Source organism: Rhipicephalus sanguineus, chromosome 10, assembly GCF_013339695.2.
Source record: "Rhipicephalus sanguineus isolate Rsan-2018 chromosome 10, BIME_Rsan_1.4, whole genome shotgun sequence".
NCBI lineage: Eukaryota > Metazoa > Arthropoda > Arachnida > Ixodida > Ixodidae > Rhipicephalus > Rhipicephalus sanguineus.
This window is the reverse complement of record NC_051185.1, coordinates 10,452,236-10,465,293: the sequence shown is the minus strand read 5'-3', so window position 1 is coordinate 10,465,293 and position 13,058 is coordinate 10,452,236. Positions and strand designations below refer to the sequence as shown.

Genomic DNA, 13,058 nt, shown 5'->3' with positions numbered 1-13,058 from the left:
GGCAGGAATTTACACAGTCGAGGGTTTGTAGAAATGGCGTAGAGTTTATGACAGGCTTCGCCTTCGGAGCATTTCGCAATGAGTATCGCAGTGGCGATCCTCCAAGCAGGCCGCACGGCACAACGGTCGAGGACTTGTTCAGTTCTGGATTCGCGGACAAGTTTAACGTTGAAAAAGACTTGAACACCGTTTCGTCGTAGTTGCTGGCCAGCGTATGAAGCAGTTGAGACGAAGAGGGCTCCCTGGTGTTTACGTATAGCCCGAGCGCAGAGACCTACAAAAACACAACACTACATTTGTGATTCGCCAAGGACAGGCTTTGTCTATGCTTATAAAGGCACATAATATAGAAAGCACGGCTTGAATAAGCGAAATCAATGTGCCTGTCAAAAAACTTACAGAGAAAGAAACCGTTGTCTTGAGGCATGAGAAAAACAAACTTCTAATAAGGTCACTGTTATGCTAAATCGCAAACGTTTTTTTTTTTTTTTGCGTCTTGGGTGTCTAAATAGGCGTCTTGCATTCTTTAGCAATTATCTGAAAAGTCAGTTATAGTGGAGAGATTGACGTAGCAAACAAATCATCCGCTGCATCTCTGTGTGTTGTACGGAATATTTATTTCAGAAGTCATAAAAATATATACCTTCAGTTTAACGCTGCTCTAGCACAGTGCTTCAGCAACTTTTGTTTCCCACGTCGTAACGCCAACAAGGGATACACATACCAAGCATTTTAGACTTGAGTAAAACTCGTTGTTCTGCCATTTAACGTGATCCCTGTCGCTACATTTCTTAATTCGTCTTGCGTCCCAGCATTATAGCTTCCCGCCTCTCGCACAAAAAAACTGGAATGTCAACCTTCCAGAGGCTCTACTTTTTCTATCTGTTTAGCGCTGAACAGGGATGGCGTGTAAGAGATTATTCTCGGGACATCTGGAGTTATCTTACGTCTCATCGACACCATAGTGTGATTTATACAGACACCCACCTCTTCAGCTGCGATTGTCGGCTGCTGCCGACTGCGACGCTTCTGTGTAGTGTACGGCACCCCTTTAAGCCACGTATCCGAACGCAGCCCGTAGAGCACATCCGGTTGGGGTTACCAGGCGACGCCAGTTTGCGTTCACGCAGCAACCTCATCAGCGTGGCACAAGTCACAGGGCAACTACGGCGAAACGCAGCCTTTCTCAGACGAAGCCGTTGGTGTGCACGACCGTGTTCTCCTGGTGCTGGAAGACGGATGATGCGGTCGTCTTGCCGTTGGAACGGTTCGAAGACAAGCGACGCACCTTCCGCCTCGAGCGACACATCAGCACATCCTTCATGCTGCGCCGGAAGTTGTCCGACAGGAAGGCGTAGAGTATCGGGTTTATGAACGAGTTCATGTACAGAACAAGCGTCGTGGCGATCGTCAGGCTGACCGCGGACCGCGACGCGCCCTCGTAGTTGGACGACCAATACTGGTAGAACTTGCGAGCGTGGAAAGGCAGGTTGCACACGGCGAAGCCGAGTACCACGGCTACCAGAAGGCGTATGACTTTGCGTCGGGCTCGGAGCACCGTCGCGGCAGCTTGCTGCTGGTAGTGCTGGTGAACTTGACTGCTGGCGCCGACGGGGAAGCAGTGCTTCTTGTGGCCCGTGTGCCGGAATTTCTTGGCCATTCCTCGCGGACTGTTGCAGGCTGCGTTGTTCTCGAGAAGGTTCTCCCGACACGCTGTCGCGGAACTTGAGTTCGCCCTCTCCAGCGGGAGCATCTCTAACGTGGCCCTGAAACAACCAATAGCGTGAAATTAGAAGCGAAAATTTGTATGATACAATTAAGTAAGGTACCTGTCTACGTGGTCTATGTATAGCACTAGTGCCGTTATCAAGCGGCTATTCTGGCAAGCGCGAACAGTTGCAGCAACGAAACCAGAAAAATCTCCACATGATAACGATGCTTGCTCATCATTCAGTCTGTCAGTTTAGCCGGATTTCATAAGTCTGCAGAAAACAACAGCGTCGCCAGCGTCGCAAGGAGGTATGTATTCCCTGCATAAAGAATTTACATTCTACCATTAGGTCTGAGCACCTCTCTGTTATGGCTTAATAGTTAGACTATTTGTGTTGATGACTGATCCAAACATCACGCCGACCCATTAAGTGCGTGCCACTGTGACCAAGGCAATTCCACAAAATGTGTGCAAATATCTGGTCTGCCGTATTTTATAAGCTTCTCGTATGCATTTTCTGAAACACCCGGAAGATGTGGTTACGTGTGTATGCAATATACGCACGTACAAAAGGTGTAAGAATTGAGTGAGCGACGCACACGCACACCTACAGAAAGTTCCTGATAGAAACATTAGCTATACCATCTGTTGCCTCACACCTCTGCACCTCACCTTAGGCTACACCAATTATTTGCAGCCACCTCGTTTCAAAATAAGCGCGGTGTCACAGGGCTTTTACTGTGGCACCCGTGTTCGTGTCTTCACTTCGTCCCCGTCCTTTTAGTACCATACCTATATTCCTGAAGTAATGAACCAACTAGCTCAACAAAGCGCCCTGATTCAATCAATCAATCAATCAATCAATCAATCAATCAATCAATCAATCAATCAATCAATCAATCAATCAATCAATTGGTCAGTCAGTCAGATTTCCATTCTTTCACAATACATTGAACGAGACAAGGATATCCAGAAGGTCCCTTTGTGTAAAGTGAATTGCGACCACCTGTTCATGTCACATATTGCCACACACGCATCTTTTTTATTTTTTATGTCAACGGCTCTTCACATGTGTAAGACTGCCTTGCGCCGGAATTCCTTGAAACGTTCCCGATTATCTTAGAATCTTCCGATACGATCGCACGCACAACGAGAACAATAGTTTATTCTGGAACCAACGCGGTCACCATCGATAACGCTGCAATCTTCGATGCGACGTGTATGAATACCGACCCGCCTTACTGAAGATTAGATTACCGATGGCTGACGACTGTGATCGCCGCTATCAGTGTACAACGTGTATGTTTCATTTCCCCAATTCACCCAATAAATAGTTTTTATCTGCACCGTAGTTTTTATCTGTACCAGCTTGTGCCCCGGGTACTTCACCGCCACAACTACGTGATCCCCCTCACCTTCGCGGGCCACTGCAGGAGTAGCCGGTGGGGACGCTGCTTCGCCACAGCTGGAGGCCGATGATGGAGTACATGACGCTCATGATGGCCAGAGGCACGAAGAAGCACACCACGAAGTTGAGCACGTCGTAGGTTCGCGAGTCGTACAGGAAGCGGCGCATGATGCAGATGTGGATGGTGCGACCGGGCTCGTCGTGCGAGGGCACCTCGGCCGTACCGCACATCACAAGCCGGGGGCTGCAGAAGCCGGCGCTCACGAGCCACACGGAGAGGACCACGATGCGCAGGCGGCGTATGGTGATCACGTGCTTACTCCACATGGGATGCACGATGGCGATGTAGCGCTCGACGCAGATCACCGTCAGAATGCCCACGGACGCCGTGTAGCTCAGGGCCTGCGCACGGGGCAAGTGATGGACAATATTGTTGGGGAAACAGCATGGATCAAATAGTGTGCTAAACGACCAAGGCACAGCGCTGTTGTGTGTTGCCTTTCTGTGTCCATGGTCGCTTACGTACGCTGTTTGGTTCGTAATAGAATTGATGGACAGTGCATCAGTGCGATGGACATTGCGAATTAAATAGCCGCTGGTTAGGCGCCAGGTCTTCTAAGCTTGTTCAAAAAGAAGTGGGTGGGGAGCACAAGTTTATTAAGGCAAAAACCTCGTGGAATGCGAAAATTGACCGCTGGCGCTAACACGGGTGGTGCAAAAAATCATTACGTGACGAAGTCACCATGTAACAACATCACGACGTCAAAACTCCTCAAAATTTGTGACGTCACGTGATGACGTCATCACTTCGTCAAAAGTGGGCCGATCACGGATGCAGTGCAGAAGCAGATGAGGCACAGAAAGTTTGCAACACCTCCGATCTTGGAAGCAATGCAAAACCATGTTAGATGCAGAAAGCTTTCGGAGGCAGGCGGTAAAGTATCAATACATCGACTGAGAAGAAGTAGAGATGACTTTCGCCTTCGAGTCGTGCTAGGCAAGCGCATAGAAGACCTTGTGACCTTTTTGACCTACAAGACGGCCTTCTTATACATGTCCCATTTTTTATGCTCTTCGTGAAATAAAAGCGTGAATTTGAGCAATATTAGTAAAGAACATGCAATTCGGCGATCCTTTAAAGGGGCCATGACACCCAATTTTCCATCATAATCTGTGTTATGTGGATTAATTCTTGCGCATTCATAAATAAGCTGGCGAAGTTTTAGCGCATTCGGTCGAGCACTTAATTTATAATCGAATATATTTATAAACACCCGAGCGGCCCGAGAGTCAGGCAACACTGGTGCACTGGCGAGCCGTGACGTAACAAGCAGCTAGCTGTGCAAGCCTCTGCATTGCAGCGAACGATATTGTTCCAGGGTCAACTGCACGTGATATCGAGATATTTGAGCTTTCTTCAGCTTGGCACAGATTTGAACGATTTGCATGGGCTGAAACTTTGCTAGAAGACGACGGCTCCGTTCCGTGTTGCACGTGACGTCACACGCGCCATAGCAAAATGGCGGTCGCCGGCGGTGGGCGGGCTTTACAGCCGGCGACTTCTAAGTCTTGTTTTGCACTGAAATAGTCTTTTACGGCCCACTTTTGAAATCCGTATAGGCATAATAGACCCTCTACTTCTAGTTTTCGCTGAAAATCGCAAATATTTGGGCGACTGTGTCATGGCCCCTTTAAGGGAAGAGAAAAAATCAGTTGAAGAATAGTGCAATAATTTAATGTGGGGCATTGACAAAAGTTTCTGAAATAATATTGAAACGAGATTTATAACATTGATGACACCAGAGAATGGATCATTTTGTTTAGATAAATAACTGTAGGTAGGTAGGCAGGTAATAAACTTCTGACCTTGTATTTCTGGATGCATGCTACCTTTTTTTCTTTATGGCAGCATGCCTGTGTGATATAATTACTGTCTGCATGTTGTGGACCAGGAAATGTGTACAGTAATTATGGAAATATCGGACTCTGTCTAAGCAGTTTATGAAAGTAGTTTTACGCATATGGTTGTGGGGAAATTGCGTAGCTCATATTGGTTCGCACGAATTGCGCTAATTAATATCCAGTAGATAGCCGCGGCGTGTCGCATACCTGAACGAAGAAGTACATGCGGCAGAGGAAGTCACCGAAAGGCCACTCTCCCATCAGGTAGACGGACATGTTCTGGTAGACGCAGAACAGACCGACGCAAAGATCGGCCACTGCCAAGTTGGTGAGGAAGAAGTTGGTGATGGTGCGCATGCGCCGGTGTACCACGACCACCAGTACGACGAGCAGGTTGCCTGTGCGATGAGGAGTTGAGAGGTGGAGGAAGTAAAAGGAAGATGAAATAGCACTCAGGATAGTCTGAGCAGACAAATGACGATCACACAATCTTCATCGTCATCATATTAAGCCTATTTAGGTTCTCTGCAGGACCAAGACCTCTCCCAATGACCTCCAGTTTACCCAATCCTGTGCGAGCTGATTCCATTTTATGCCTGCAGACTTCTTAATTTCGTCGCTACATCTAACTCTCTGCCTTTCTCGATGGCGTTTCCATACCTTGCTAACACGGATTCATGCAGTCACTAATTACAATACACAGTTCATAACTCGACTATGTTTCTATCCACTGGTAACACATATTCATGCAGTCACTAATTAAAATACAGAGTTCATAACACGACTGTGTTTCCATCCACTGGTAACACATATTCATGCAGTCACTAATTATAATACACAGTTCATAACTGGACTGTGTTTCCATCCATTGGTAACACATATTCATGCAGTCACTAATAATATTACACAGTTCATAACACGACTGTGTTTCTATCCATTGGTAACACATATTCATGCAGTCACTAATAATAATACACAGTTCATCACACGACTGTGTTTCTATCCATTGGTAACACATATTCATGCAGTCACTAATTAAAATACAGAGTTCATAACACGACTGTGTTTCCATCCACTGGTAACACATATTCATGCAGTCACTAATTATAATACACATTTCATAACTCGACTATGTTTCCATCCATTGGTAACACATATTCATGCAGTCACTAATTAAAATACAGAGTTCATAACTGCCCCAAAAGATTTTAAAAGGTATTCCCAAGGAAGTGAGGATTCAACTTAAACCTCAATTTTCAACAGCGTGTAATAGACGGGCGAGTCCATTTGCACGTCAGCAGCTTGGGGTCACGTGACCTGAACAGAAACGGCACGTATGATGTCATACCACAGCCGTGCAATTTGAATAAAAGGCGACGTTATGGCTGACGCTTCCTCAGTAACGCTATTTTACCGGTGTCGGTGGTTGGCCCGTGTCACTGTGGGGGCCGGTAACCTACGCCGCGCCGCTCTGCGGTTCTCGCCATTTTGCCAGCATCGCTACTGCCAGAACCAGGATCGACAACCACGTGCCGTCTCTGCTAAGGTCACGTGACCCCAAGCTGTTGGGGTGGAAATAGGCTCAACCATAGGGAACTTGACAGGCACGCAACACGTCTGCGGGACAATATTCAGATGTGGCCTCCGCAGTGACCGCTACGGTGAAAGGCTGCATACTTATATATAAATTTAAAGGCCAAAGCCTTAGATGCCTCATCAAACGCGAAAGCTGATCGTCGGCGGCGCCAGCACGGGTGAGGCAAAAAAAAATTTAATCATCCCATGATGACGTCATTATTGGACTCCATCATGACGTCACATATCGGCAGAATTTGGGACGTCACAGTGACGGCACTGTGACGTCATCATGATGTCACATAACGTGACCTCACATGATGACGTCGTCACGTGACATCGTCGCTTGGTCAAAGGTGGGCCGATCAAGCCAGGGGGGGGGGGGGGCAGAAAGCTTGCAACGCCTCCGATACTTTTTTTGTTGTTGATCTTGTTTTCATAGTTATCCATTTATATAAGCATATGTTAGCCTGTGTATTCCCTCCTGCAATAATGCCTTCGGGCGCTGCAGGTACTTTAAATAAATAAATAAATAAATAAATAAATAAATAAATAAATAAATAAATAAATAAATAAATAAATAAATAAATAAAACCCCGTTACGTACAGAAAGCTATTGGAGGTAGGCGGGGAAAGATCAATACATCGACTGAGAAAAAAAAGATGGCTTTCACCTTCGAGTCGTCTTAGGTGAATGCATAAGGGATACCCTGTGAGTTTTCTTTATTTCTTTTCTTACCGTAAGGGAGCCCTCATCGAAATAAAAAAAAAACCTCAAGTAAAAGGTAAAGCAAAACAGCGACAGAAAGTAGGCACTTCATGTCTCTCTTTTCCCATTCGCCTCTAGGGGTGAAACACTATGACGAAGAGTGCATCGACAAGTACCTCGTAGAAAATCATTATGCAAGTTCATGCCACCTGTCGCGCAATGATCTCGGCTGTGCGGCACTCCTTCGTATAATGTAAGCGAATGAAAGAAGTGAATATCTCACGAAAGAAGCCACGTGTTTATGCATCTGATATCTCGCAGCCGGGACTTCGTACGTCGCCTGGGACCGCTCTACCGGAAAGTTCATACCTGGCAAATTCGCTACACTATAGAGCGCTAGCTGAGCGGTCTCTGCGTGGGTGATGCCCCAGTTGGGGTGAATGTTTTATTGAAGCGGCATTACGCAAAAAAAATGCGCAAAGTGATGCAATCGTGAAATTGAGTTCATTTCTCCCTCTAGGTCTAAGAAAAAAGAACGTGATTGCACGGTAGCGGATGAAGAAGACCGTCTTTGAAGAAATCTCATAGCTCCCATGACGATAAGTTCCTTTTATCTTTTTGGTTGTTAGGAACGAAAGAGAGGGGAAAAGTGCCTGCGTGAATTGACACCTCGCAAGCGGTATCAAATACGACCGTAAATTCAATGCGTGCCTTAGCACGTCTCGAATTTTGATTAAGTCGACGTGGGTTCTTTCGTCTGCATAATGACCGTGCTTCGTAACCTAGACTCGCACTTCCTAATACCCAGTGGTGCAGCAAACATGATTTACTTATTTTAAATTGCAGCTTCGGAAAATCGTGTCGAGCCTGCTATATGCGTTATTCAGCGAGCATAACTCAACCGGTTGAGGGCGATCAGCGATTTTGCATCTACTTGGGATACGCGGCCGCTCACGATTCATCCCGTACTGTATCAGCATTCTCGATCAATCACTTTGTGCGGTTACCCCGATATCTTTTCTTTTTTTCTGGCGCTTCGTAAATGTAGAGTTAGGCGCCCCAATTGAGCAAACATGCAACCACTTTCACGCACGGAAGGACTGTGTCGCTGAAGCATCTCATCTGCTTCTATACTTGCTTATCGAGTGGACGATAAGCAAGTATATAGATAAGCAAAATGGCAGATGGTAAATGCGACCACTTTTAAAGTAAGCGCGTGTTGGCACATTTTAGAAACAAATGGGCTGCCCGACAAATTTATTTCACCAGGTCTTTCGAAGCTCGAAGTTCAGCATCCGCCGTGCCGTGAAAAATGACGTTAATATGAAGGCTCACTTAAAAAAAATGAGTCTATGGGGGAACTACATGGAAAGTGGGAATCGCCTTGAATGTGTGCTGTGTTCAAATAAGGACTTTTGAAATCATTAACAACAGGACTGTAGATATGTATATATATTCTTCTTATTTTTTTATCCTAACAACCGTGTGGAAAGGAGCGGCCGTCGCCGAGAAATGGCGACAACTCCTTCATTTTTATTTCAACAAATTCGAAAGTATGGAAATGTTGTCTGAACTGCAGAAGCGTCAGTTTGAAAGAAGTTTTTCTTCTGGGGGTTGTGCATGTAAAACCACGGTATAATTGAGGCACATCCTATTGAGAGACCGCGGATGTGTTTTGACCAGCTTGGTTTTTTTTTTACCGCGCAACGAAACTTATGTAGAACTTTTTGTTGGGCTAGTTGGTGCATGTTTAAGGGAAGGAATAAGGCGCAAACGTGGCGAACAGAAGAAGTAACGTGGACGAACGCCTACTAACTGATATTATTCGTATAAACCGGGAATACATACAGGCTCACCTTTCGACAGCGTTAATCACATGGTGTTCTTAAAAACGATAAAGGTTATACGTGATGACGTATCTTTAAGAAAAATGAAAATGTGATCAATGACACGTGGTGTACAAGGCCAGAGGAACATGGATGTGAAACAGAAATGTAACAATTAAAGCAACAAAATGTTCAAACAGATAACTCAGTACCACCCAGTAAACAGAACATTCTCCCGTTTCTCGGTCACGCGCGGTCGGTATTCCACATAATGCGAGAAGTTATTTCAACCTAGTGCTTCGAAAAAGGACATTTCGCATTCGTATAACATTTATGATGGTTCGCTGACGCAGTGTAGGCCCTTTCTTTTGATACACAAGGCTTCTTTGAGCTCGCGTGCGATGTTGTCTCGAGCTCCTACCCAAAACCAAGGTTTCCTTTAAACGAGGAACGCATCCGCAGGCTTTACACTGGATTGCTAAATTGGACCCGGTCCCTTTGTCAAGTAAACACTCATGTTCTCTCAACCGTTCCTTTGAACAGCGCCCCGTTTGTCCTTTGTAAATTTTATTGCATGTCAGCGGGATCTGATATACCACATTTCCTTGCACGTGACAAATGGTCTTGCGTGCTGGGTTCCACAGGTCTTCTTGTTTTCTTTCCGGTTGTTAATCCTAGGGCACATGAAAGTAAGTGTAAAGGGGCTGAAAACACTACCGGAACCTTGTATTTATTGGCGACTTTTTCAGGTTGTGAGCTACGCGGTGAGAGTAGTATAGTACTACTGGTCTAACACTCCGGTATCCTTCTGGTGTGTTTGTTCTTGTCTTTTTACCTTTGATTTTCTGGAGCAAGGACTCTACTATTGCTGTAAGGACTGTGTGAGGATAGCTTGCTTTTTGTAGTCGTTCAATCTGGTGTTGAAAACTGCTTTGCATACAATGTTTACATGATTTTTTGATAGCGGACTCCAATGCCGCTGTGGCGATGCCTCCTTTAACGGTCTTAGAGTGCGCTGACTGCTAAGACAAGAACTCTTTTTGGGCTCGGAGTTGTACATCCAGTGCACCTCTTCTATTTCCAAGTATAGTTCTAGGTCTAACAATTGTAACTTACTGATTTCTGGTAGTTCGTAAGTGTATTCCGACCCGTGACAATTCTCTCTAAACACTTCCAAAATTTCTTGTACAGTGCCTGGATGTTCTGATGGATCCTGTTTATTTAACACTATTAGACAATTGTCAACGTACCTATATACTTTAAGTACCTTCCTTTTGTCAAACATTCTATCTAAAATACCATCAACTGCAGAGAGGAAAATACTGCTCAGCACTGGGGCTGCACAGTACCCTATACAGATGCCCTTTCTTTGAATGTGCACTCGATCCTCGAATTGAACTAACGTGGAACTGAGATAGAACTGTTGTAAATTAATAAACTTTCTGTTTATGAATTTTGTTGCTGTAATCCTTACAATATTTCTGTTTCATATTCATGTTACTTTGGCCTTATACACCACGTGTAATTGATCACATTTCCATTTTTGTTAAAAGTACGTAATCACGTACAACTTGTATCTCTTAAGAACACCATGTGATTATCGCTGTCAAAATGTGAGCCTATATGTATTCCCGTTTTCTTCGAATAAAATCAGTTGTTAGTAGGCGTTCGTCCATGTCACTTCTTGTGTTCGTCAAGCTTGCGCCTTATTCCTTCCATTAAACGAAACTTAAGTGCGCCGGAGTTTCTTTTTTTCCTCCATATCGCTTCTATCGCCGAAACCACGATATGATTATGAGGCACGACTTAGTGGAGGGCTCTGGTGTTCGTTAACGTACGCTGACATCGCACAGTACACGGGCCTCTAGCATTTCGACATCATCGAAATGCGACCGCCACGGCCGGGCTCGAACCCGCGACCTTGGGGTCGGTAGCCGAGCACCGTAACCACTGTACCACCGATGCGGACAGTTCCGTTCTTGAACATTTCAGCGATTAGCATTCTGAAGCTGGAGCTTCTCATGCATACTATTTGAAAAGCGCTGAAATAACTGATCAGTTCTTCGCTTATCACGTCCAGCAGGCAGACACCAGGCGCAGCGTTGAAAGGCATTGGAATATAGGTTTATGCTGTGTAGCGTTGCATACAAAATTGCCTTTCCCTGAAGTAAAACGCAGTTACGTTAAACCTTTCCGAACAGGCAAGTTTGTAGCTATGTTAGAAAACTGCGTGCTCACCGAAGAAGCAGCAACAAAACACGATGGAGTACGCCAAGATGAGGCTGACGCGGACGTCCATCCTTTGGAAGATATCCTCGTCAGCTTCTGAGGACGCCCACACGCCGGAAGCGGAAGTGGCCGACCCATTTCCGGCCGCACCCAATTCGTCCAATGTGCTGCTGTCATTGGCGTCCTCCGGGGCAGCCATTACATAGGATGGGCACGGTACCTGAAGGATAATAATTACAGGTATTACCGCAAGGAAGCCGGAGCAATCATATCCCACTCTCACGGCCATAACATATCGTCAAGGTTATGACTGAATAACGATGAAGTTTTACGGGCTTATCATCCTGAATACATGTTCATGCTCCTTCACCACCAAGGAATGGAAAACATCTATATACACGTAAAGCCCAGAAAACACATCTTCCCCTGTGTCCGTTGGGCTACATTGAATGCCATCGCGGTGACGTGCCGACGCGCTCAAATCACAACACTGATTGTCTAGTATGGTGCTAATAAAATGAAACAAACTATAGAAGTGAAAGACGGGGCATATTCATAAGTGTCGTCTTAACTTCTCCTTCTGTTTATTGCCTAGTATAGCGATATTTCTACGAATATTAACCGGCCATACTAACTAGCGAAACGAGTGCTACTGCAACGTGATTCTTTCAACAGCTCACTTTGAGACAACGGTACCCCCCTCCCCCCACTTGGTTCTAACGGAATGTTTTCTCAGATAAAAATTCTTGAAGCCTGGTCATTGTCGGTGGCACATAAAGGTATTCACTATGACAGTTCTTCAGAAACACCGCGCTTAGTAACCCGTTGTAGTGACCATGGCCGCGTTTCCGTGCGCACGTGCGGCTGTCTATTTGCCTCTTTCTATTCCCTTACCACCACAGTAGGACAGCAAACTGGACGTTGTAGTTGTCTTCAGTACCCTTCTCCTCCTGTCTTTATCTCGCCCACTCCCAATATTTTTTCGCGCTGCATACTATGATATTGAAATGCCGTAAACAGGCGGAATTTATATCAGGCAAAAGAACGTTCGGCAGATCCCACGTGTTTTGGGAATCGGTTTCATGCGAAGCAGCCAGCGAGTACTGTATTTTATGGCTTTGAGCCAAGCGTTACGATGTGGATAGACCTGATTTTGTAAGTGTAGTAGCTGTGTGCACATCGTGAGCCTACCAGGCACGTCGACAACACTGGCGTTTATGGGGTAACTTACGGTGTGACGTAACATCAGCCCTCACGTTAGAGCACATACGTCAGTACTGTAGAAACTAAATGCACTTTATGGTGGAATCATGTGAATATCATACGTAACTTTCGTTAATGTATGCATCCGGGGCCGAGCAGTGCTTCAGTATAGCTTGCCGAGTGATAGGAATACACATGTAATGGTTATTTGACTGCTATAAAAGCGGAGCCAACACTGGAACCACAGACGTTAACCTGATATGACACCTGTATCGTAGAAGTACATATGTAGTGTTTATTGCTTTCTTGTAAAATTAGATAGCCAGCACCACAACGACAACTGACGTTGCACCGATATTACGCCTGCATAGGCTGTTTTTCCAAACCAGTTTATAGACCTGGCGTGGCTCTGCGGTAGAATACCTGACTGCCACGCAGAATGCTTGGGTTCGATTCCTGCTGTGATTCTAATTTTTATTCTTTCCATTCGTCGGG

At 45.5% G+C, this 13,058-nt stretch overlaps 1 protein-coding gene across 1 annotated transcript; it reads right to left on the bottom strand.

Moving 5' to 3' along the window:
* Nucleotides 1–1,121: 1,121 nt before the first annotated feature.
* Nucleotides 1,122–11,576, bottom strand: LOC119372337 (trissin receptor). Its single transcript, XM_037642810.2, has 4 exons — nt 11,370–11,576; nt 5,229–5,419; nt 3,127–3,521; nt 1,122–1,766 (listed from the first exon to the last, which is right to left on the bottom strand). The coding sequence occupies exons 1-4, from the start codon at nt 11,557–11,559 to the stop codon at nt 1,187–1,189; spliced, it is 1,356 nt and encodes a 451-aa protein (XP_037498738.1). The 5' UTR covers nt 11,560–11,576; the 3' UTR covers nt 1,122–1,186.
* Between the last annotated feature and the right edge of the window lie 1,482 nt (nt 11,577–13,058).